Here is a 22,703-nt window from a genome sequence, read left to right on the forward strand (position 1 = left end):
TGTTTTAAGGCTTGTTCACCCCAAATAGGATAACCATAATAACCAGTGTTGGGGAAAGTTACTTTTAAAAGTAATGCATTACAATATTGCGTTACTCCATAAAAAAAGAATAAGCCTCAAGCTGAAGGGAAAGTAAAATTACGTCCGTTCAGTAGAATGCAGAAGAAGACATTTCAACACACAAATGTTTGTCTAGAGTAATTTGTGTTTATTAGTACGGTTGAACTGGATCATCGAAGGTCAGAAGCAAGTAGAATGGGATTAAATACATAAAGGATATTTGTGTTGTTTAACATTTAATTATTGCAGGTTTGCGTCATATTCTGAGTTGCATTATTTTTATTCATTTTGAGGAATACTGAATCTGTGTTTTTTTTTTTGTGAGTGAGTGAGATGAATTAATGCATATTCATATTTATTTTAGAACTACTGTGACATCTTCTGATTTCTCTCAACATGGGGACAGGAGAGCTGTCAATCAATAAATTGGATAAAAAGGTAACTTGCGTTATATGAAAAAGTAGCTCATATATTCTCTTGTCAATTACAATTAAAAAGTAATGCGTTACTTTACTAGTTACTTGAAAAAAGTAATCTGATTACTTGAAAAAGTAACTCATATATTCTCTTGTCAATTAAAAAGTAATGCGTTACTTTACTAGTTACTTGAAAAAAGTAATCTGATTACGTAACTCGCTTTACTTGTAATGCGTTACCCCCAACACTGATAATAACTATGAAGTTTAAATAATCGTTAAAATTCTACCCCTCTCTATATTTGCTCGTCTAGGCCTATTCCTCAAGCTATCTTGACTGTGACCACAGTACGTAAGGGGCGTGCCCGTTTGCTTCAATGTCGGACAAACATGCTTTTTGCAGTGAGCGACGTCACGCGAGCGCACTCAATGCTTAGCGAGAGGAAGAGCGAGAGCACGCGCTCTAAATCTATCCCCCATTCAGCACAGCAGCGGTAAGAGCTTCCAATATGTCACACAGACACTGCAATGTACAGCTTTAGAGCTAGAAAAGGGACGGGATGAGTGGAACAGTTGTCGGGACTAGCTAGGTCTTTTTGCTGCGATATGTAAATACATTTCGTATGGCGGGGGTCTCCACATGTGAAGCAGGGGAAATAATCCCGCGGCGAACAATGTTATAAAAACCAAATAATGCTTTACGGTTATCCCCAGAAGTTCAGATTGTTTTTTACGCACATTTGTGCTCGTCAGTATTGTTGTAGCCACCATATAATGTGGGCCTTAATGCGGTACACTTATATAGATATACACATCTTTATTTCATCTTAAGGGGGGCACCAGATTTGACAGTCTTATAGTAGTTCATATACACTGGAAAGTGAAAGAGTTTTTGTTATGAGCGAAACAAGACCTTTGTCGCGGGCCTGTATATCCTCCTCCTCCCTTATTTATGAAAACGTTGCGAGGGATGCTGTGTTTTTCCTTGTGCGTTTTAGAGGGGTTCGTTGAGACTAAAGAGCAGGTTGTATCAGCTGTTCTGTTGGATACAGAGTGTCTGTCTCTCGCTCGCGCGTTGCTGTTTGTGTTGCACCGCGACGCTTCTCTGCTATCATGGCAGCGGAGCGCCTCTGTCGAGCGAAGGCGGGTAAAGCCATCGCGTTTCTAAACGACACGCTATCCATCTTACTAGATTCCTAGAACATTAAAGGGGTCATATGATGCGATTTCAAGTTTTCCTTTCTCTTTGGAGTGTTACAAGCTGATTGTGCATAGATAAGATCCCTGAAGTTGCAAAGACTAAAGTCTCAAAACCAAAGAGATATTCTTTATCAAAGTTAAGACTCTGCCACGCCCCCCTAAAACGGCTCGTTCTAACACGCCCCCACATATCTACCTCACTATGTGGAAATATTAGCATAATGCCGCCCAAATGTTCACGCAAAGAAAGAAGGCGTGGTATATGACCCCTTTAAGGAGAGATTTCTCTGTCAACCAGGGATAAACTTGTTGAAAATATTTAGTTCAACTATATAGTTTATTTAGTACTGCTTGTTTATAGTAAGGTCTTATTTCATATAATCTAGTTTTAAATTGTTTAAATAAGGGGTTTTCACACTCTTATGGACCCCAAAACAGGATTAGCCCCTTACCAAGGGACCCACTCCTACAATATGAAGGCGGCCATATATCCTCATGTTTTGTAAGCCTGCTGTTATACAGACATGTTGATATATGTTAATGTATTGTTATCTGTTAGAATCACTTTTAAAACTGTATGCAGATTTGTTTTTTATTTTCTTGTGTTTAGTAGTGAATGTTTTGTAGTGATTTCAAAGTCTTTAAAAGGCAGCATGAAACCATAATTATATAAATTTTGGTAAATGTGTTAAATTGTCTTAAACATTTAAGTGGTATCTTAAATAAACTACTTTTTTTTTTTTTTAAATATTGTGTGTAAAACAAAATCTGACCACCTTTTAACCCTTTTTGGCCCCTGGGGGTGCTCTGGACCTCAGTTTAATTTTATTTTTTTGTACTTGCTGCTTAAAATCTCAAATTGGTTGTATCTCAATAGTTCTAAATTGAAAAATTTGGAAAAGTGTGATTCTATAACCCGCTGTTTTTCCAATAAGTGTTTATATGTAGATGCATAATTTAAATAAGTATTCATTAGAAATATTTTTCTATAAATAATAATGTAAATATAAATAAATAAAATTATTTTATTTATAAATAATGTAAATATAAATTAATTGTATAGTTATAGACTCTTTTGTAATAAAGACATCTGGAAGTATATGTCATGCTGGTGACGTATTTGTTTTTTGGGGAAATTTTTAAACCAAACAAATACCTCAATGGAACAGAATTGCATAAGCAAACTAACCACAACCATCTGTCTAATCTATATTTCTACCATATAGAGTGATTCAATGACAGATGTAGGAGTCTTTAAAAAATCTTTAAATGGGTCATATGATGCGATTTCAGTTTTTCCTTTCTCTTTGGAGTGTTACAAGCTCTTGGTGCATAAAGAAGATCTGTACTGTTGAAAAGACTAAAGTCTCAAATCCAAAGAGATATTCTTTATAAAAGTTAAGAGTCAACCACGCCTACCTAAAACGGCTCGTTCTAACCTGGCCCCACATGTCTACGTCCCTATGTGGGAAGATTTGCATAACGCCGCCCAAATGTTCATGCAAAGAAAGAAGGCGTAACTTTTATTCTCGCTGTAGTATTTTTGCTGCCGCCACCATGTAGTGAAGGCACTGTGTGATTCATTGTGAAAGCGATACTACTTTGTTTGGCCTTCCAAAAGAGGACGATATCCGCTTCGTCATGCCTACAGCTGATCCGTGCTGGTCGCTGAGGCAATACATCAACTTTGCGCTGTGGATCGCCGAATCGGCTTTCACCGTGGATGAAGCAGATTCCAGCCCGGGGTCGTCACATGTGGTTGCCGCAAGCCTTGTAAAAATCGACGCGTTTCAGAAAGGCGGAGCATAGAGGAGAAACAATAATGTACAGTATGTAGAAAATAATGTGTTTTTGAACCTTAAACCGCATAAACACATTTCATTACACCAAATACACAAAATAATGTACTTTTTAGCGACATCATATGACCCCTTTAAAAAAAAATACTAACATGCATTTTAGCCATCTGTTGCTCTGTACGCTCACACAAAGCTTAGAAGCTTATTTTTTCACAGGTCTGAACCACAAAAATAATCTTCCCTCTTCCTTCAAGTACACTGCAGTTCAGTTACAATGTTCTTGTCTTCAAAACAGAGGAGAGGTGGAGTGTGTGAAAACTGGTCATGTCAGGTCAGAGAAAAGGAGCTTCAACACGTCTTCGAAAATGTGCCTTCTGTAGAACCAACCGGGACAAAGAGTGTGGACAATTACTGGTGTCTGAGAACCACAGGGTGGCAGCCCATCACAAGTGCATGGTACATCAGCTGGCCATTAGCTTGCCTTCTTTTATAAGTGCTAAAATGGGTGAATAAAGCTCTGATTCATACATGTATTTATTTTCCTAGTTTCACAAAAATAATCTTAGGGAATATGAATAGTGCATTGACAAGATGTTATAAAATATTGGTATAGTATATATAAAAAATAAGTATACAACGTATGTATTTGACAGCTTGTATATCTAACATTTGACACTTGATTGTTTTACTCAGCTTTTTTCATCAGCCTTGGTCACATCTCACTCAGACAGTGAAAACATTGGAGGCTTTTCTATTGAAGACGTAAAGAAGGAGATAAAAAGAGGAAATAAACTAGTAAGCATCCAGACCAGCAGCTCTCATACAATTCAGTTCTTCCTTTAGGCTGAAAATAGAGAATGAACATACAGCTTTTTTATCTCATGTGCTGATTTCCTGTTCAGATGTGCACTTCCTGTCACCGGCCTGGGGCAACCATCGGCTGTGATGTAAAGACGTGTAGGCGGACATACCACTACTACTGCGCTCTATGGGACAAGGCCCAGACAAAGGAGAATTCCTCCCAAGGCATCTACCTGTAAGCAATATGAGAATGCCACTTATCGCAAAACTGCATCTGTTTTATAACTATTTGACTTTAATCTTCTTTATTTTTGCAAATTAGTGTTTACTGTCGCAAACACAGAGATTCCTCTCAAGATGGCAGTGATGGTAACTAGCTGTCTCTACTTGGATGTTGGACACCTGCTTGTGAATCATTGCGTTTTTTAATGATTTGCTCTTATTCCCAGATGAACAGGGAGTTGCGGCCAATGACTCTGATTCATCTCCACCGAGGAGCAGGGGCAGAGGGCGTTTTGAGAAAAGCAGAATCAGAGGAGTGTCACGCGGACAGTCAGATGACACTCGATCCACCTCATCGCAAGGCAATGATGACACCGAGAGCTCCTCGCATGTAGGCCACTTTATCTACTTTTTCTGATATAACCCATATTTAATCCAAATGAGGGATTACAAGTGATTCGACACAAGCTTCAGAGTATCAGTGGTTGGTGAAAATCGATTAATGCTAATTATCGTGTGCTTGTGTGTGCCGCAGCGGGACCGGTCTCCTCTGAGAGGCAGCCCCAGTGATTCAGGCCTTCGCTGTGGCTTCTGTCATGCCGGTGAAGAAGAGAATGAAACACGCGGTGTGCTCCACTCTGACAATGCCAAGAAGGTTGCTGCCCACTACAAATGCATGGTAAGGCTTCTTCAGTACTGAAAAACAATGAGTCATTTAAACGTCAAATTAGGAGTTTTATTTCTTAAAGGAATAGTTCACCCAAAAATGAAAATGTACTCCCCTTCAGGCCATCCAAGATGTAGATGAGTTTGTTTCTTCATCGGAAATGTGGCATCACATCACTTGCTCACCAATGGATGGATGAATGCCACCAGAATAATTTCAAAATGTTGGTAAAAACATCACAATAATCCACACAACTCCAGTCTATCAATTACTAAGATCCTGTCAAGCGAAAAGCTGCATGTTTGTAAAAAAAAAAAAAGAAAAAAAAAATTAAAGCCATCATTGAGATGTTTTTAACTTCAAACTGTTGCTTCTGGCTAAAATACAAGTCTTCTATCCATAATATTGCTTTCTCTAGTAAAAAAAAAGTCGTCATCTCTGAATCAGGTGAGAAATATGTACAGATCAAGCAAAAACAGAGTGACAATGTTCGCGTCTGCTGTAGACACGGTCTCATTCTGATGGCACCCATTCACTGCAGAGGATCCATTGGTGACCAAGTGATGTGATGATAAATATTTCCAAATCTATTCCAATAAAGAAACTCATCTACTTCTTGAATGGCCTGAGGGTGAGTACATTTTCAGCAAATTATCCTTTTTGTGTGCTCTATTGAACTCTTTAACTGTTTTGATAAATCCCATTGAAACTTTATATTTGTAAACCAATATCTCAAATATACAAGATATTTAGTATTGAAAACACAATTTTTTTTCCCTTTGTTATTTTCGTATTCTAGGTTTGAAAACATTTGATTCTGCTGTTAACATCTGTTAAAACAGATCCTTTTTGTGTGCTCTATTGAACTCTTTAACTGTTTTGATAAATCCCATTGAAACTTTATATTTGTAAACCAATATCTCAAATATACAAGATATTTAGTATTGAAAACACAATTTTTTTCCCCTTTGTTATTTTCGTATTCTAGGTTTGAAAACATTTGATTCTGCTGTTAACATCTGTTAAAACATCTATTCTAAAAACTATTCTATTCTTCTTTTCTATTCTATTTCCGTTTTGTCACAGCTTTTTTCTTCGGGTACCGTCCAGCTAACCACCACCTCTCGTGCCGAATTTGGAAATTTTGACATTAAAACGGTTATCCAGGAAATCAAGAGAGGAAAAAGAATGGTGAATTTTTAAAAAAAAATTTAATTGAAATAAATATTACGGTGCCCCGCACATGACATGCAGGGACAAAAAATGTAAATCGCTTGCACCCCGTTTTAAGTAAATTGTGTGCACAAAATATTTTTTTCTACTTACTGACTGCATTCTTATAAACTGATATAGATGTGTCTCACTTAAAATGATTCCATGCGAGGCTTTTGAGAATGTGTATAACTCATTTCCAACTCAAAATAAAACCCAGTGTCTCTGTCCATAACATACTGTAACAGCAGCAACAGGTTTATGAGAATGCAGAAACGAAGTGGAACAAATAGTTTGCACCATTTCCTTAAAATCTAGGAAACAAATTAGCAAATTGTGTGCACGATTTACTGGGGGGGGTTTTCTCCTGCATGTCATGTGCCGGCTCCATAATATATAACTAATATAATTCTGTATTAGTTTAATTTAATATAGAATTTCTAAACTATATTGCTATAGGTTTACACCAAAATATATCAATTTTTTTTTAAATATTATTCTTTGTTTTCAGAATGATTTGGGTATATTAATTCATACAGTCACCTAATGTGTTTGGATAATTTGTTAATTTCAGAAATGCACACTGTGTGCCCAGCTTGGAGCAACCATTGGATGCGAGATAAAAGCCTGCGTAAAGACCTACCATTATCACTGTGGCTTGCAAGACAAGGCCAAATACATAGAGAATATGGCTAGAGGCATTTACAAGTATGTTTGTTTTCATTATTTATTCAAATGATTAGTCTGGCAAGATCGTTTTGGCCAGCTTTTTCCAAATGTTTTCATATTCTATATACATATTGAACAGGTCAGCTATCACTTGTGCTTTAGTTTTACAGCATAACATGAACATTATGTTGTTCTAACCAGGCTTTATTGTAAGAATCACAGTGGAAATGAGGAAAGGGATGAGGAAGATGAGGAAAGAGAGAGTCGCAGTAAAGAGAAAGCTGCTATTGACAACAGAGCAGATCCTCCACCGCAGCTAAATGGCAACTAGGTGAGATTCTGCATACAGTATGTGTCCTTGGAAAGGAAATTCATGTCAACACTAGTTATTGTACATGATACAGTGATTCATTTGGATGTTCTTGTTACAGAGTGATTTTCTGGGTCTGTCATGACAAAATTTGATAATTATTCAGGGTCAGGCATATGTTATATTTTGATCGGTGGACATGAGGAAGATATTAAAGTACTCTCTTTTTTTTCAGATGGTGCATGAAGATGGAAGACATGATATGATGCGAATAAAAGAAATATTTTTGTATAATCCTCAATTAGAAACTAGGGGCCCGGTTCACAATATCTGATAATTTCAGTTTTCCTCTCTTTGACAGTATTTCATGGACATTGTGAATGAGAATGTAAGTTCATTATCAATATGTTACTGCAGCGTAAACCATAACATAGCTGGATAGGTTTTATTTAAACGTATGGTATATCAATACTCAAACCATACGATTGGACGGCTGGAACAGCGTCATCTGTTTGTGCTTGTACCTCCAGTTTCCTCTTTGGTAAACTGCTCTTTGACTGGACCCACTCTGAAAAAGACTGCCCTCCGACTGTTCATAGTGCATCTCCAAACTATGACGTTTAATAAGCCTTCTCCTTCATGAAACTGTCTTTTACCTTTGTTTTTTGTTTTTTTTCTCGCAACATGTATTATATTTTATTACTGTATTATACTCATGAGTACTATTGGATATCTGTGGTTTTCTTTATAGTACAGGTCAGGATTAAAGAATATTGGCTAGCATGCACTTTTCTTTACTTTGTCTCACATGGTGGTCTTTCTTTTTTCTTTGCTCTATATGCAGATGTTCCACATAGGCATTATGTGCTTTGTGTTTTCAGTTGTCCATTTGGTGGCAGAAATTCAAAATAAGAGTCCTTCTAGAAGGCAGATGCTTTTAAACATGGTTAAAGACATTGAGGAAAAAGCTTAATACAAAATATCATATTCTTGGTTTTATGATAATGATTAGATTTAAGTGGCTTTAACGAGTCAGGGTTTCACATCGGAATGCACTTGTCGCTCATGTCAGTCAGGGTAATTTAAAGTCAACTTCTTGATGCATATTTTTAAGTCTATTTTTATTTTTTTTCTTGCAACATGTATTATATTTTATTACTGTATTATACTCATGAGTACTATTGGATATCTGTGGTTTTCTTTATAGTACAGGTCAGGATTAAAGAATATTGGCTAGCATGCACTTTTCTTTACTTCGTCTCACATGGTGGTCTTTCTTTTTTCTTTGCTCTATATGCAGATGTTCCACATAGGCATTATGTGCTTTGTGTTTTCAGTTGTCCATTTGGTGGCAGAAATTCAAAATAAGAGTCCTTCTAGAAGGCAGATGCTTTTAAACATGGTTAAAGACATTGAGGAAAAAGCTTAATACAAAATATCATATTCTTGGTTTTATGATAATGATTAGATTTAAGTGGCTTTAACGAGTCAGGGTTTCACATCGGAATGCACTTGTCGCTCATGTCAGTCAGGGTAATTTAAAGTCAACTTCTTGATGCATATTTTTAAGTCTTGACTAAATTAATTTATTGGACATTTCCACGGTTACTGCTCAGGAAGAAAACAGTTTATTGGTAATTTGTCGTTTATTGCGACCTGCCATTAATCAGAAGAATACACTTCATTTTAAGGTGTCCATGTTGCAGTATAATTACTCATACTGAGTAATAGTAATTAACATGTACTTACTATAATGTTTAGTTTACGGTTAGCCACATGTAATTATGCATAATGTACTACAGTAACAAGGACACTAAAATAAAGTGTTGCTGACTTTTTAATGACCATTTAGGTTGTAAAACAATGAGAATCAAATATAGATTAAATGGGTAACAGAAATTTCAAACCAATACTTTGGCTAACAAATATTTCAATTCGTGTTTAAAATCAAAATGTGGCAATCCTAACCTGCTTGTGAAAAAGATCATAATTAGTTTTCATTTTTAAGTTTTTTTTTTATGTATCCCACTGGGTTTATTGCATTCTGGTCAAAAGCTAAAGTGTAAATATGATAAAGAAATGATTGTTTGGCGAACAAATTTAACACACACAAAAAAAGGCTTTCATCCATGTGTTATGTAATTATAATAATTAATAATTTAGTTATGTGTAGCTGACTATTATATTTTTTTCTTATTTGTATTGTTTAACTGGGGCTTGACGGATATATCACTGTTAATATTTTAATGTATTAATACATTTACTATGCCCTTACTCGTATTAACGCACAGGAATTAGGTGGCTCTATCACTTTAAAAGTAGAACGTGTTCGTGTGCGTTGTCACTGCTAAACACTGATTGGTCGACAGGCTCAGTCCTCAAGCAATGCTAAAACACCCACATTGTAGTGTGCGGAAGATTGCAGGATAGTGCTCGCTCAGTCCTTTAAAGGTGAAATTGAGACTAGAAAGGACTACAACTACGCCCTACATTTCTCCTCAGAATCGAGGACGTTTGCAGCAGCTGAGTCGGGACGGACATGGCGTCTGCCAGCCCCTGTGTCGTGGTAGGTGTTACTGTACACACTCCAATCATTTACACCGGAGCGCGACACTTCAATACTTAGTCACTGTACGTTACCCAAACGAATAATTAGGAAGTGTGTTTTAATAAAAAGCTAAATTGTTGCTGTAAGTTATGCCTTTTATCCATAGAAATAGTCCCGTTTGCATACAGAAGTGTATTTAGCACATAATAAATATTACCGTGAAGTGTAGGGGCCTGGAGGGAAAGCACGCGTTTCACGCATGGCACATGTGATGCAGCCCATTCATTTCTGCACGAGACCAGTGGAAAATGAGCAACAGACCTTTGCGCGAGAAACGCTGCACATGCTCGGTTGTATTTTGGTTTTATGATTTATCAGATGCCCTGATGAATGGGTGAAAATGGACGCTTAAGTTAGCGCGTTCAGGCAAAAATCCTCTCTTTGGTTCAGGTAAAAAAGCGCTGTTCGTTTCCGTTTGTTGTAAAGTGATAATAAATGTAACGGGCTTTGTGGGCAGGATGCTGTAGGGAGCTAATGAAATGACTCAGCTTTGTTCAAAGAGACTCCGGGGAGTCAATCGTCTTCCTCCGCCCTAAATTAAGATATTATCTTGAGGGTATCATTTTAGACCGACCCATCCAGCGCTTTGTAATGCGTGATTGGATTTATTACTGAATCCAAAGGTGCGCTACACTCTTAAAGGGACAGTTCACACACACAACAAAACTATTCAATCGGTCAGTTCTGACCTCAGCCTCATGTTGCTACGATCCAGTATACCTTTCTTTTTTCCTGCAAAACTCAAAAAGCAGTTTTTAAGCGTGTCCTGGTCAGCATTTTCCATGGGACAATGAATGGTGAGTGAAGATATCAAGTCTCAGAAGGCTGCAGAATCACCTAAAAGTTGCAAATACTCGTGTTCTGTGTCCAAGTCTTCTGAAACCACACAATAACAACTTGAGGAACACATCCTACTCTAAGTATTCACTGAAAATATGTACCTCTGGTTCGCTGTTAACTGGTGCAAACAGATCATTGAGTCCCTGAGTTGAACATAAGAAGAACCCAACCAGGAGTGCTTTTCCCAAAAGCAACTACAGTATGGTGACAAGTTCCGTCGTTACAAATAGAGTTCAATAGAACTTACCACCATAGTTAGCAAACAATGCTTTTGGGAACCATACCCCAGTCTGATTTTTGAATGAATCATTCAGGACAGTTTTTTTCTTAAAGGGGTCATATGATGCTGCTAAAAAGAACATTATTTTGTGTATTTGGTGTAATGAAATGTGTTTATGCGGTTTAAAGTAAAAAAAACACATTATTTTCCACATACTGTACATTATTGTTTCTCCTCTATGCCCCGCCTTTTTGAAACAAGTTGATTTTTACAAAGCTCATCATTCTAAAAAAGCGAGGTGTGCTCTGATTGGCCAGCTATCCGGTGCGTTGTGATTGGCCGAATACCTCAAGCATGAGACGGAAATGTTACGCCCCTCACCATACTGTGATGCCCTGTCCGACCGGAGCGACAAGACAAAAACATGAAAACCCATTATAACCGAGGCATTTGTTGCATCCAGTGGGGACATAATTACTGATTATAATGACTTATACTGTCTTGTTACACGTTCCGTTGCATTGCATCGCGCCGCGTAAACATAAAACCCTGTCTGCGTTTGTGATCAGAGAAATGACAAACAACAAGTGCTAACGTTACTCCACACTGCCCAAAACTCGCGTTTGAATCATCAGTGGCAAATGATAAAAGAAAACGTACTTACGTGAGTCAGAACTGCCGGCATTTTAGCCTAACGTTACCCTCCCTGGATCAGTAAACAGTCCTCCATAAAATGTGCCGGCGATCCAAGTTGAAGTATTTCCTCAGCGACCAGCACGGATCAGCTCTAGGCATGACGAAGCGGATATCGTCCTCTTTTGGAAGGCCAAACAAAGTAGTTTCGCTTTCACAACGAAAAACACAGCGGCCTAGCGTGAGCTGAAGCCGGGCAAGAGTGATCTGAGGCGGCGGGGTCGAGAATGGCGGCAAAGGAGTGGTGAAAATGGTGAAAGCGTTCCGGCGATCCACAGCACTAAGTTGATGTATTCCCTCAGCGACCAGCACGGATCAGCTCTAGGCATGACGAAGCGGATATTGTCCTCTTTTGGAAGACCAAACAAAGTAGTTTCGCTTTCACAACGAAGCACACAGTGTCTTCAGGACATGGCGGCAGCGGCAACAACAATACTACAGTGAGAATAAAAGTCACGCCTTCTTTCTTTGCGTGAACATTTGGGTGGCGTTATGCAAATCTTCCCACGGGGAGGTAGATATGTGGGGGCATGTTAGAACGAGCCATTTTAGGTAGGTGTGGCTGACTCTTAACTTTTATAAAGAATATCTCTTTGGTTTTGAGACTTTAGTCTTTGCAACTTTACAGATCTTCTTTATGCACCAAGAGCTTGTAACACTCCAAAGAGAAAGGAAAAATTTAAATCGCATCATATGACCCCTTTAAAGCATTGTAAAGGGTTAATTCACCCAAAAATGAACAATTCTGTCATTGTTTACTCACCCGCCACTTGTTTAAAACCTGTATGAGTATCTTCTGTTGACTTCCAGCATTTTTTTATGGGAAGTCAATGGGGACAAGCAACTCTTTGGTTACCAACATTCTTCAAAATACTCGTACAATAAGAAACTCATACAGATTTTGAACATCTTGAGGGTGAGTAAATAAAGACTGAATTTGGTGAACTATCCCTTTATGCCTAAGATAATAGAAACTATTGGCATCAGTGGTCTCTACCATTATGCTTCCAATGCTTTTGGGAAATCAGTTTTGTAAACTGGAGCAATTATTTACTGAAAAGATCCAATTCCAACATACTGTTTGTTTATGAAAAGGACATTGCTTTTCTCACATACTATGATGAACGGCAAGGTGAGCTAGGGTGGATTTCAGGATCTTCAATAGAAAGCAATCAACCATACTGTTGACTTAAGTCTCTGGGAATTCTGTTACCTGAAGAGGTACAATAATAAACACCAATTTATTTGCCTCAGGCAACATTTTTTTAATGCACAAAAAAGGCTCAATATTCTGATACAGCTGAGAGAAGACATGTGACATGCATGTGAATCTAAAGCAGGAATTTTATTGGTGTGAAACGCTGCTCACTAGACCTGACAGCACACAGACTTACGTAATGCATGCTCCGGCAGCAATATGAGAAACTAAACTTTGGCATGCAGCCATTGCATAGGATTTAAAATGCATGTCTTATCACAGCCATGTCTATTGATGTGGATTGTGCTTTGGGGTTTGAATCTCAAGATACCAGCAGTAAGCAGAGCGGGGAAGCTCCCAGACGAACCTCTCCTGACAGCTGCACGTTATTTGTCTGAAACGCCTTCAAGGACAGTGTGATAACACTTATGGGAAAAACAAGCTAGTCTACTTCCGTTTACCTGAAATGTATCTGCTTTTGCTTGACTTCCATTGTGAGGAACGGTTAGATATGTCATTTTTAAATATATGTATATTGCACATTTTAAATTACCATCTGTTGTTTTGAAAGATTTTCAGTCAAGTTTCTTCACAGCTCCACCAATAGGACAAGTTATACACTTTAATTAGATTGTAGACACTATATTACATTCTTCATTTATAACAGTTGTTTTCAACCCAAGGGCAAGTCTAAACATTATTAAATTTAGTTATATTAACAGTCTTAATTAAAATGCTTAAAAGCATGCAAAACATAAAACAGACAATGCAAAAGTACCAGAGGTACATTTCAGCCTAGACAAGAGGTCCTTCGAACATTGTCTTGGACAAAGGGGGCCTTTGGAGTCAAAAATACTATTATGCATGATCATTGTATAATTTAAAGTGGACTTCAGTGCGTTTATGAACACAAGGCTTTCTTTTATGCTGTTGTCTTTTACATAAACAAATGCCTGAAAAGCAGTGGTAAGGAGTTTAGATGTATGAGCTTGTCTATTCGAATGAAATGGGATTCTAGAAACATAGTAACTTTTCTGAGATAGTTCACCCAGAAATGGAAATTCTGTCATAATTTACCCTCAATTTGTTCCAAAATTGTACGAGTTTCCTTTTTCGGTTACACTTTACTTGAAGGGGTGTGCATAAGACTGACATGACACCTTAATAATCATGACATGACACCTACATAATCATAACATGACACATGTCATGAATATGAAGGGTTTTTATGCATGTTTATGACAACTGTCATTAAGTGTCATTCGCTCAGTTATGTAATTTTTAATGCAAGATGACATTGTTTGAGATGTCTTTGTTATGGGCTATGGTTAGGGGTAAGGGTAGGGGTAGGGTTAGGTTAAGGTTAAGTCAAATAATGTCATATTTGCATTAAAAATGACATAACTGAGCGAATGACACTTAATGACAGTTGTCATAAACATGCATAAAACCTCCTTCATATTCATGACGTGTCATGTTATGATTATGAAGGTGTCATGTCAGTCTTATGCACACCCCTTCAAGTAAAGTGTTACCCCTTTTTCTGTTAAACACAGAAGATGTTGAAAACCAAATAGTTGCTGGTAGCTGGTATTTGAACAATTCTATGGCTACCGTCAACTGTTTGGTTACCAACATTCTTCAAAATATCTTCTTTTGTGATTGACATAAGAGTGTATTCCTTTAAGTGGCTTTTTATTTCATTATTTCATTATCGGCCAGTACAGATTTGTGCACATTCAGTACAATTAAGCACACTTATTTTTCCCAAGGGAAGACTCTTCACCTACCTTAACATATGCACTCATGAAATGGTGCGAAAATGTTCATCACCCCTGATCATCCTTGTTCACTTGCACAACTCGTCTTTCTCACTCAGTACTGCAACAGTATTTGTGCTTGTATTTTTACATTAGTCTTAGTGCTGTCAAACGCGATTAATCGCATTCAAAATAAAAGTTTTAGTTTACATAATATATGTATGTGTACTGTGTATATTTATTATGTATATATAAATACACACGCATACAGTAAATATTTTGAAAATATTTACATGTATATATTTATATTCTTATATATAAATATATTTAACATATAAACTAAATTTTTTTTCATGAATATATACATAATAAATATACACAGTATACACACATATATTATGTAAAAAAATTTGGGGGATGTGATTAATCGCGATTAATCATTTGACAGCACTAATTAGTCTATAAACTTCTAGGGTATATGCTTAAGAAACTGTCAGATAGATAATCTATGCCCTTTTTAAAAGTCACTTTGGTAAAGGACGTTTCTGCCGAGAACACTGTTGCAAACGTTAGAGACAAATGCCGTCACCAGTGGATTTGAGAGCTGCTTAGGCAATAGGATATAAGGTTCTTGAAGTAAAGATCACCTTTCCCCTACTGCCCTATTTCAGGTTTGTCCTTCTGTCTGCTAGATAAAATGTTATCTGTCAAACAGACTGCTCTCTGTTCTTTGCCCTATCGGGTATGATATGATGTCATTTGTGTATTTTAGATTAGTGATGAGGAGCAAGGTTATGACCTGGACCTCTTCTGTATACCAAAACATTATGCGGCTGACCTGGAGCGGGTGTATATTCCACATGGACTCATCATGGACAGGTACGAGTCACATCAAATTATCTTAGCCAAGAGGTCTTGCCTAATGGACCCTCAAATTACAAATAACATGCAACCTGAAGACTGTTGACATTGCGTTTTGGCTTCTCCTGACTCCTCCAGAACTGAACGTCTGGCCAGAGATATCATGAAAGACATGGGCGGGCATCATATCGTGGCTCTGTGTGTGCTCAAAGGGGGCTACAAGTTTTTTGCTGACCTGCTAGATTACATCAAAGCCCTTAATCGCAACAGCGATCGCTCCATTCCCATGACAGTGGACTTCATCCGCCTCAAGAGTTACCAAGTACGGCTATTAAACATTCATCCTATTTAATGAATGTTAAATTCAGTCAGGCCTGTCTGTGGTACTTACTCCCTTCTGTTTATTGTCAGTGTGTATATTTAATTACTATGACAACATGAATCAAATTTGATGCTTTGCGATACAAACTCGTTTTAAAGTTAAGTGTTGATGTTACTTCAGTAACTAGAACACATGAATGTCTGGACTGACTTGTGTAAATGTCTGAATCTCTGCCTTTAAACACTGCAGAATGACCAATCTACAGGTGACATCAAAGTGATTGGCGGAGATGATCTGTCCACACTCACAGGAAAGGTAAGCATGTTACTGTGTATAAAAACAATCCCCACTATATCACTGTAATCTTTTATGCAAATGTCTAAAATCACATTCAGTGACTATCTGTGAGATGCTCTCAATTTGAAAAAAAATAAATAAAAAATCCATCACTGTCGACACAGTTACGTTTGAAAAAATGTAGCATGATTTCCATAAAAAATATTAAAAGGCACAACTGTTTTCAACATTGATAAGAAATGTTTCTTGAGCAGCAAATCAGCACATTAGAATGATTTCTGAAGGATCACGTGACACTGAAGACTGGAGTAATTATGCTGATAATTCAGCTTTGCATCACAGGAATAAATTACATTTTTAAATATATTAAAATAGAAAACATTTCACAGTAGTATTAATTTTACTGTATTTTGATCAAATAAATCCAGTGTTGGTGAACATAAGAGACTTAATTTAAAAAGAGTAGACATTTTTATCAACCTCAAACTTTTGAACACTAGTGTATGATCAATAAATTTAAAAAATGCATGTCCTAGGCATAGAGTAAAAATGACTTGTTCCAGTCTCTTAAACATATCAAAATGTGTTAAAACTCTTTCTCTTTTTCTCTTGACATTTTTTCTTTCTACACCAAAGAACGTCTTGATTGTTGAGGTATTTGTACATATATTTTTACATTTATATTTAATACAGCTCATTATACAGCAAATGTTAAATGTATTTCTGTAACCTTTACTTTGTTTTTTAGGACATCATTGATACTGGAAAGACAATGAAGACCCTGCTAGAACTTCTCAAGCAATATAATCCAAAAATGGTCAAAGTGGCCAGGTACAGATGAATATAATGAATAAAAATGGAGGTAACCAGTGTGTCTCAGATTGGTCTTGTCTTGTAGGTATTGCGTCGGTCTTTGTAAGCTGTATTTAAATATTGCTAAGCTCTGTACAGTAACTCCCTTGTCTATTATTGATCACTAGTGCAACAAATGCCAGAAACTCCTACCTATTTTTGGGTTTATAAGCTGTATGGCCCTGTATAGTTGACATATTTCTGTCATTTGTTTTCTTTGCAGTTTGCTGGTGAAGAGGACACCGAGGAGTGTTGGCTACAGACCAGACTGTGAGTGGGTTACTGAAAACACTTTCCAGCCTTTTTTGGCATGCAACTTTGATATAGTTAGGATTCAATCGACTTCTCACAAGTCATGTTTATAAATGGATGCATGCTGATGATTTCTCAGTGTTGCACAAACCGCCTCAAAAGACTAAAGCTTATTGATTTTTTTAAAGAGAATCAAGTCAATTATTTTGACCACTCCTATTGATCAGTCTAGGCTATTATCGTGCAATGCTATGTATTGACCACAAGAAAGCAGACTAACACTTTTCTGCACTGAAGGAAAATCATTTTCACAGATACCACAAAAATATTAAGCAGAAGAACTTTTTTCAAGGTTGATAATAATGAGAAATATTTCTGGAGTAATGACTGCTGAAAATTCAACTCTATAATTACTTATTTTTTTATTTTATATAATCAAATAGAAAAGCAGTTACTTTAAATTGCAATAATATTTCACATTATTACTATTTTAACATTGGCGAGCATAAGAAAAGTCTTTCCAAAACATAAAAAAAAAATCTTACTAACCAAGAAATTGCCTGATCAAAAAAAAATGTTCCATTAACTTCCACTTTTCCTCCCTTTCTCCTCTAGTTGTAGGATTTGAGGTTCCTGACAAATTTGTGGTTGGATATGCACTTGACTACAATGAGTACTTTAGGGATTTAAATGTAAGTAGCAACATTTAATCATTTTGAATATTTTTATAATTTAAAAACAAATAGTTGCCCATTATCACACACACACATTTGTTTGATTGTGCTGCGATTTCTGCTAACAACTTCTCATTTTGACTTGCAGCACATCTGCGTCATCAGTGAAACAGGAAAGGAGAAGTACAAAGCATGAGAAGCCCTGAACTTCCCCCTCTAGCTGTGTATCATTTGTTTTTAATAGATGATTTTTTATTTGATATCCATTTTGTATTTTTTCAGTTGCACAGCTCACCGCAGGTTAGCAGGTCCTCCGCTCAGGGTCTCTGGTGAGGTGTGTGCTGTCAATCAATGCACCTTACATTTACATTAGCTTATACCTCCACACACACACACACACACTAGTAACCACAGACGCTTTGCAGTTCAGTCTCTGAGAACAGAGATCTCAGGGTTAGACTGCTGCTCTTCATTACAGTGGGTGTTTCAAACAACCATTTATGTAAGGGCCAGATTCCCTTTAATTTATTTTAACCTGCAAGACATTATGGATAGGTGTTTTAAGATAGATTAAACAGAATATTGATTTTAGGTTGTCTTGCTTTGCCAATTTGACTTGCTCAAGGTAGCAAAAGAAGAGCATTCATGTTTCCCAAAGACTATTTGCAATTGTAATTTAAACCCTGATTAAAATCAGTGAGTATTGATTATATAAAATATGTTGAATGCTTTTTCATGTGAATGTACTTTAGCATCAGGGAAACCTGGTTTTCCAGTCAAATTTATTGACATTTTAAAGCCAAATAGCACTTCCTTGTTTTTATTAGTAATTTTAAACAAAGTTTAATTCTCCTGTCAAGATATTTATTTGTGTCCACTTACTGTAGTTTTGGTTACTAATTATATTAATGAGATTGAAATGAAATGGGGAAAAAATCGTATGGTGCCTTGTATGGTAATTTGTACGCTACCATATAATGTACAGTGGTGTGAAAAAGTGTTGGCCCCCTTCCTGATTTCTTATTTTTTTGCATGTTTGTCACACTTTAATGTTTCAGATCATCAAACAAATTTAAATATTACACAAAGATAATGCAAGTAAATACAAAATGCAGTTTTTAAATGATGATTTCATTTATTAAGGGAAAAAAGCTGTCCAAACCTACGTGGCCCTACGTGAAAAATTAATTGCCCCCTCCTGAGAAGTGTTCCAAGGCAAAAGCCACTGCTGACCAAAAAGAACACAAAGGCTCGTCTTTCATTTGCCAGTGCAACTCATTTGCAAGCGCACTTGGGTTATGTAGCAGGACAATGATCCCAAACACACCAGCAAGTCCACCTCTGAATGGCTCAAGAAAAACTAAATTAAGGTTTTGGAGTGGCCAAATCAAAGTCCGGACTTAAATCCGATTGAGATGCTTAAACAGTCCATTCATGCTCGAAAACCCTCCAATGTGGCTGAATTAAAACAATTCTGCAAAGAAGAGTGGGCCAAAATTCCTCCACAGCGATGTGAAAGACTCATTGCCAGTTATCGCAAACGCTTGATTGCAGTTGTTGCTGCAAAGCGTGGCACAACCAGTTATTAGATTTAGGGGGCAATTACTTTTTCACATAGGGCCAGGCAGGTTTGGACAGCATTTTTCCCTTAATAAAATAAATAATGCAAGTAAATACAAAATGCAGTTTTTAAATGATTATCTTTGTGTAATATTAAAATTTGTTTGATGATCTGAATCTTTTAAGTGTGACAAATGCAAAAAATGTAAAAACCCGGAAGGGGGCCAACACTTTGCCACACCACTGTATGTTATGAAAATGAATGAAAAACTGATCTGAAATGTTCATGTGACCTCACCATTGTTCAGTCACCTGTCAATCTTAAATTTGATTAAATTATTCAAAGAATTAAGTGTTCTCCTAACTTCTCTTTTCAAAGTCATGACTAACATTGTTGAACAGGTCACATTATCAGGTAGTGTGATTTAGGAATAAACCTAATACTGTTCTTGCAGTTAACAGTATTTTCAGAAATAACAACATGAAGAACCAGGAACACGTAATGAAATAAGATCATTTAGCTCACTGCTGATTTTATTTGACAGCATTGTTTATCTACAGTACAGAGGGGTAGTGTTTTTCCATCACATACATGGATGGGTACAGTCAGCTCTCGGCCGAGGATCTGGTGTGGCTCTTTGGAGTCTGTAAGTGCTGACAGGTCTTACTACAGCAGAACAGCAATACTGGATAACACCACATTACATCACATCCAGTATTTATGTGCTGCTATAGTACATTCCCTTCAGATCTGCAGGTTTCTTTTGCTGGGTTACGCAAATGTTGCGGGTGGAACAGAGAGAAAAAAAACTCTAGCAGCATATCCATCACCAAAAAAGCACGAGGAGCTGCTAGTGTTGTCATAGAGCATTTGACATGTTCAGTCTCTTTCTCTCAGTGGCTTCAACTTATGATATGACCATAGTATTTTTAAAGGCGTTCTTGCATGCCATAAAACTAGTGTTAAGATATATTTTAGAATTTAAAAATGTACATATCGGCTATCAAAACCCACCTGTTTATATGCAGCTAAATATTTCTTTGTGTTATCCTCCTGACTACCAGCTATGGAGTTTTGTTCTCTGTAGAGGACATTATGTTTAAGCGATTTCTCTGAGACGTTACATGTCACAGTTTTAAATCTGGATGTCCTGTACAGAGCACATTCAGGGCTTTTCAGAGATGCCAAATGATTGGATGTTTCACCATGACCACTCCCTCTCTTTGGTCTTTAAAAATGGCTGACATTCATTTAGTGATCAAATGAAACACCCTAATGGAAATATGATAATATTTTGTAATTATCATTTAAATCTGACTAATTGATATCGTTTATCATAAATCAACATCTCAACAACAAAATGTTATGGGGTTTCAAATCAAAATATGACCTTCTGTTATGAAACAGGACATTAATTTCATACATGTCCACTGTAGAGGACACCAGGACTTAAAGCATGTTTATTACACATTTTGAATTCTATTCAACAAATGAATAGAGAAAAAATTATATATCAATATTCCTATTAAATATTAGATATTATTATGAAAATCTTGCTAATTGTTACTCCCATTATTGCTAATTGTTCATTCTATGTTGCCCCAAAAACACATTAATATGCAAATGAGTTACAGTTTATAGATACATTGTATATAACGGAAAAACTCGTTTATGGCCATTTTACACACATTTTGCATAAAGAAAAATGTTTTTTAAAAATATCTTTCATAACATAGTTGAGAATCATCTTTATATAAAGGTTGGTATAAAACAAATGAAAATTGATTTCTGATTAAAACAAAAATCCCACTCTTTTTGCCTTTTCCATGTCTTTTTAGTTTTTTTTAAAAACAGGACTTTTTAAAGTGCTGATGTCCTCTACAGAGGACATGGTATAACATATGAATAAAATATAATTTTTCAAAAATTTTCTTATGCTCTAAACAATGTAATGACATGACAAAATACTAAATTCCCAAAACTGTTTTTTCCTGGGTAGTCAGGAGGATATCAAGGTTCATTAAGAGGACGTGCGCCCCCTGATGGGTCTGAGGGGGAATAACAGGGTGGTAAGATAGGCCTCAAGTTTATATCCAATGTCCTCTAACTGGAAAAAAAACCCAAACAGTATCCTTCGTATTAGATCATTAAAAACAGATCTATATAAAACAATAAATATGAAAATACAACCTGCAAATGAATGTAAACCAGATAATAACAAAGAACTTTAAAATCTTACGTTCATTTTGTATAAATAAAGATACATTTGCACGTAAATAATGATAATTTATTATTTCAAACGCTGGTATGTTGTTTGTACACTAGCTGTTGGTTAGCAACTAATGAAGTACAAAAAAATAAGAGCCCTGGCCAGGCAGACATGACCAGACATATCCTCAATACATGTCACGGTCTGGTGTGCAGAAGGTTTTACTTGTTCTTCAAATAACACATTTTGAATTCTATTCAACAAATGAATAGAGAAAAAATTATATATCAATATTCCTATTAAATATTAGATATTATTATGAAAATCTTGCTAATTGTTACTCCCATTATTGCTAATTGTTCATTCTATGTTGCCCCAAAAACACATTAATATGCAAATGAGTTACAGTTTATAGATACATTGTATATAACGGAAAAACTCGTTTATGGCCATTTTACACACATTTTGCATAAAGAAAAATGTTTTTTAAAAATATCTTTCATAACATAGTTGAGAATCATCTTTATATAAAGGTTGGTATAAAACAAATGAAAATTGATTTCTGATTAAAACAAAAATCCCACTCTTTTTGCCTTTTCCATGTCTTTTTAGTTTTTTTTAAAAACAGGACTTTTTAAAGTGCTGATGTCCTCTACAGAGGACATGGTATAACATATGAATAAAATATAATTTTTCAAAAATTTTCTTATGCTCTAAACAATGTAATGACATGACAAAATACTAAATTCCCAAAACTGTTTTTTCCTGGGTAGTCAGGAGGATATCAAGGTTCATTAAGAGGACGTGCGCCCCCTGATGGGTCTGAGGGGGAATAACAGGGTGGTAAGATAGGCCTCAAGTTTATATCCAATAAAATGTTTTTTAAAAATATCTTTCATAACATAGTTGAGAATCATCTTTATATAAAGGTTGGTATAAAACAAATGAAAATTGATTTCTGATTAAAACAAAAATCCCACTCTTTTTGCCTTTTCCATGT

General features: G+C 36.3%; 2 protein-coding genes across 4 annotated transcripts; both read left to right on the top strand.

Moving 5' to 3' along the window:
* The first annotated feature begins 817 nt into the window (after positions 1 to 817).
* On the top strand, positions 818 to 20,389 carry LOC107601119 (PHD finger protein 6-like). 3 transcript variants are annotated; one of them, XR_001610892.1, is made up of 12 exons: positions 818 to 970; positions 3,771 to 3,931; positions 4,169 to 4,270; positions 4,378 to 4,511; positions 4,599 to 4,645; positions 4,726 to 4,889; positions 5,034 to 5,177; positions 6,252 to 6,356; positions 6,952 to 7,085; positions 7,248 to 7,377; positions 7,592 to 8,023; positions 20,378 to 20,389. XR_001610892.1 is itself a non-coding variant. In XM_016293150.1 (11 exons), exons 2-10 carry the CDS (start codon positions 3,800 to 3,802, stop codon positions 7,375 to 7,377), a joined length of 1,092 nt encoding a protein of 363 aa, XP_016148636.1. In that variant the 5' UTR covers positions 818 to 970; positions 3,771 to 3,799; the 3' UTR covers positions 7,592 to 8,163. The 3 variants fall into 3 exon arrangements, 1 of the variants encoding a protein (XP_016148636.1); XR_001610893.1 differs by lacking the exon at positions 20,378 to 20,389 and having other exon boundaries at positions 7,592 to 7,744; positions 7,887 to 8,163; XM_016293150.1 differs by lacking the exon at positions 20,378 to 20,389 and having other exon boundaries at positions 7,592 to 8,163.
* On the top strand, positions 9,728 to 18,169 carry LOC107601120 (hypoxanthine-guanine phosphoribosyltransferase). Its single transcript, XM_016293151.1, has 9 exons — positions 9,728 to 9,922; positions 15,448 to 15,554; positions 15,675 to 15,858; positions 16,108 to 16,173; positions 16,792 to 16,809; positions 16,904 to 16,986; positions 17,231 to 17,277; positions 17,875 to 17,951; positions 18,082 to 18,169. The coding sequence occupies exons 1-9, from the start codon at positions 9,896 to 9,898 to the stop codon at positions 18,127 to 18,129; spliced, it is 657 nt and encodes a 218-aa protein (XP_016148637.1). The 5' UTR covers positions 9,728 to 9,895; the 3' UTR covers positions 18,130 to 18,169.
* Positions 20,390 to 22,703: the final 2,314 nt, after the last annotated feature.

Source organism: Sinocyclocheilus grahami, unplaced genomic scaffold (genome assembly GCF_001515645.1).
Source record: "Sinocyclocheilus grahami isolate Dianchi unplaced genomic scaffold, SAMN03320097.WGS_v1.1 scaffold299.1, whole genome shotgun sequence".
Classification (NCBI taxonomy): Eukaryota; Metazoa; Chordata; class Actinopteri; order Cypriniformes; family Cyprinidae; genus Sinocyclocheilus; species Sinocyclocheilus grahami.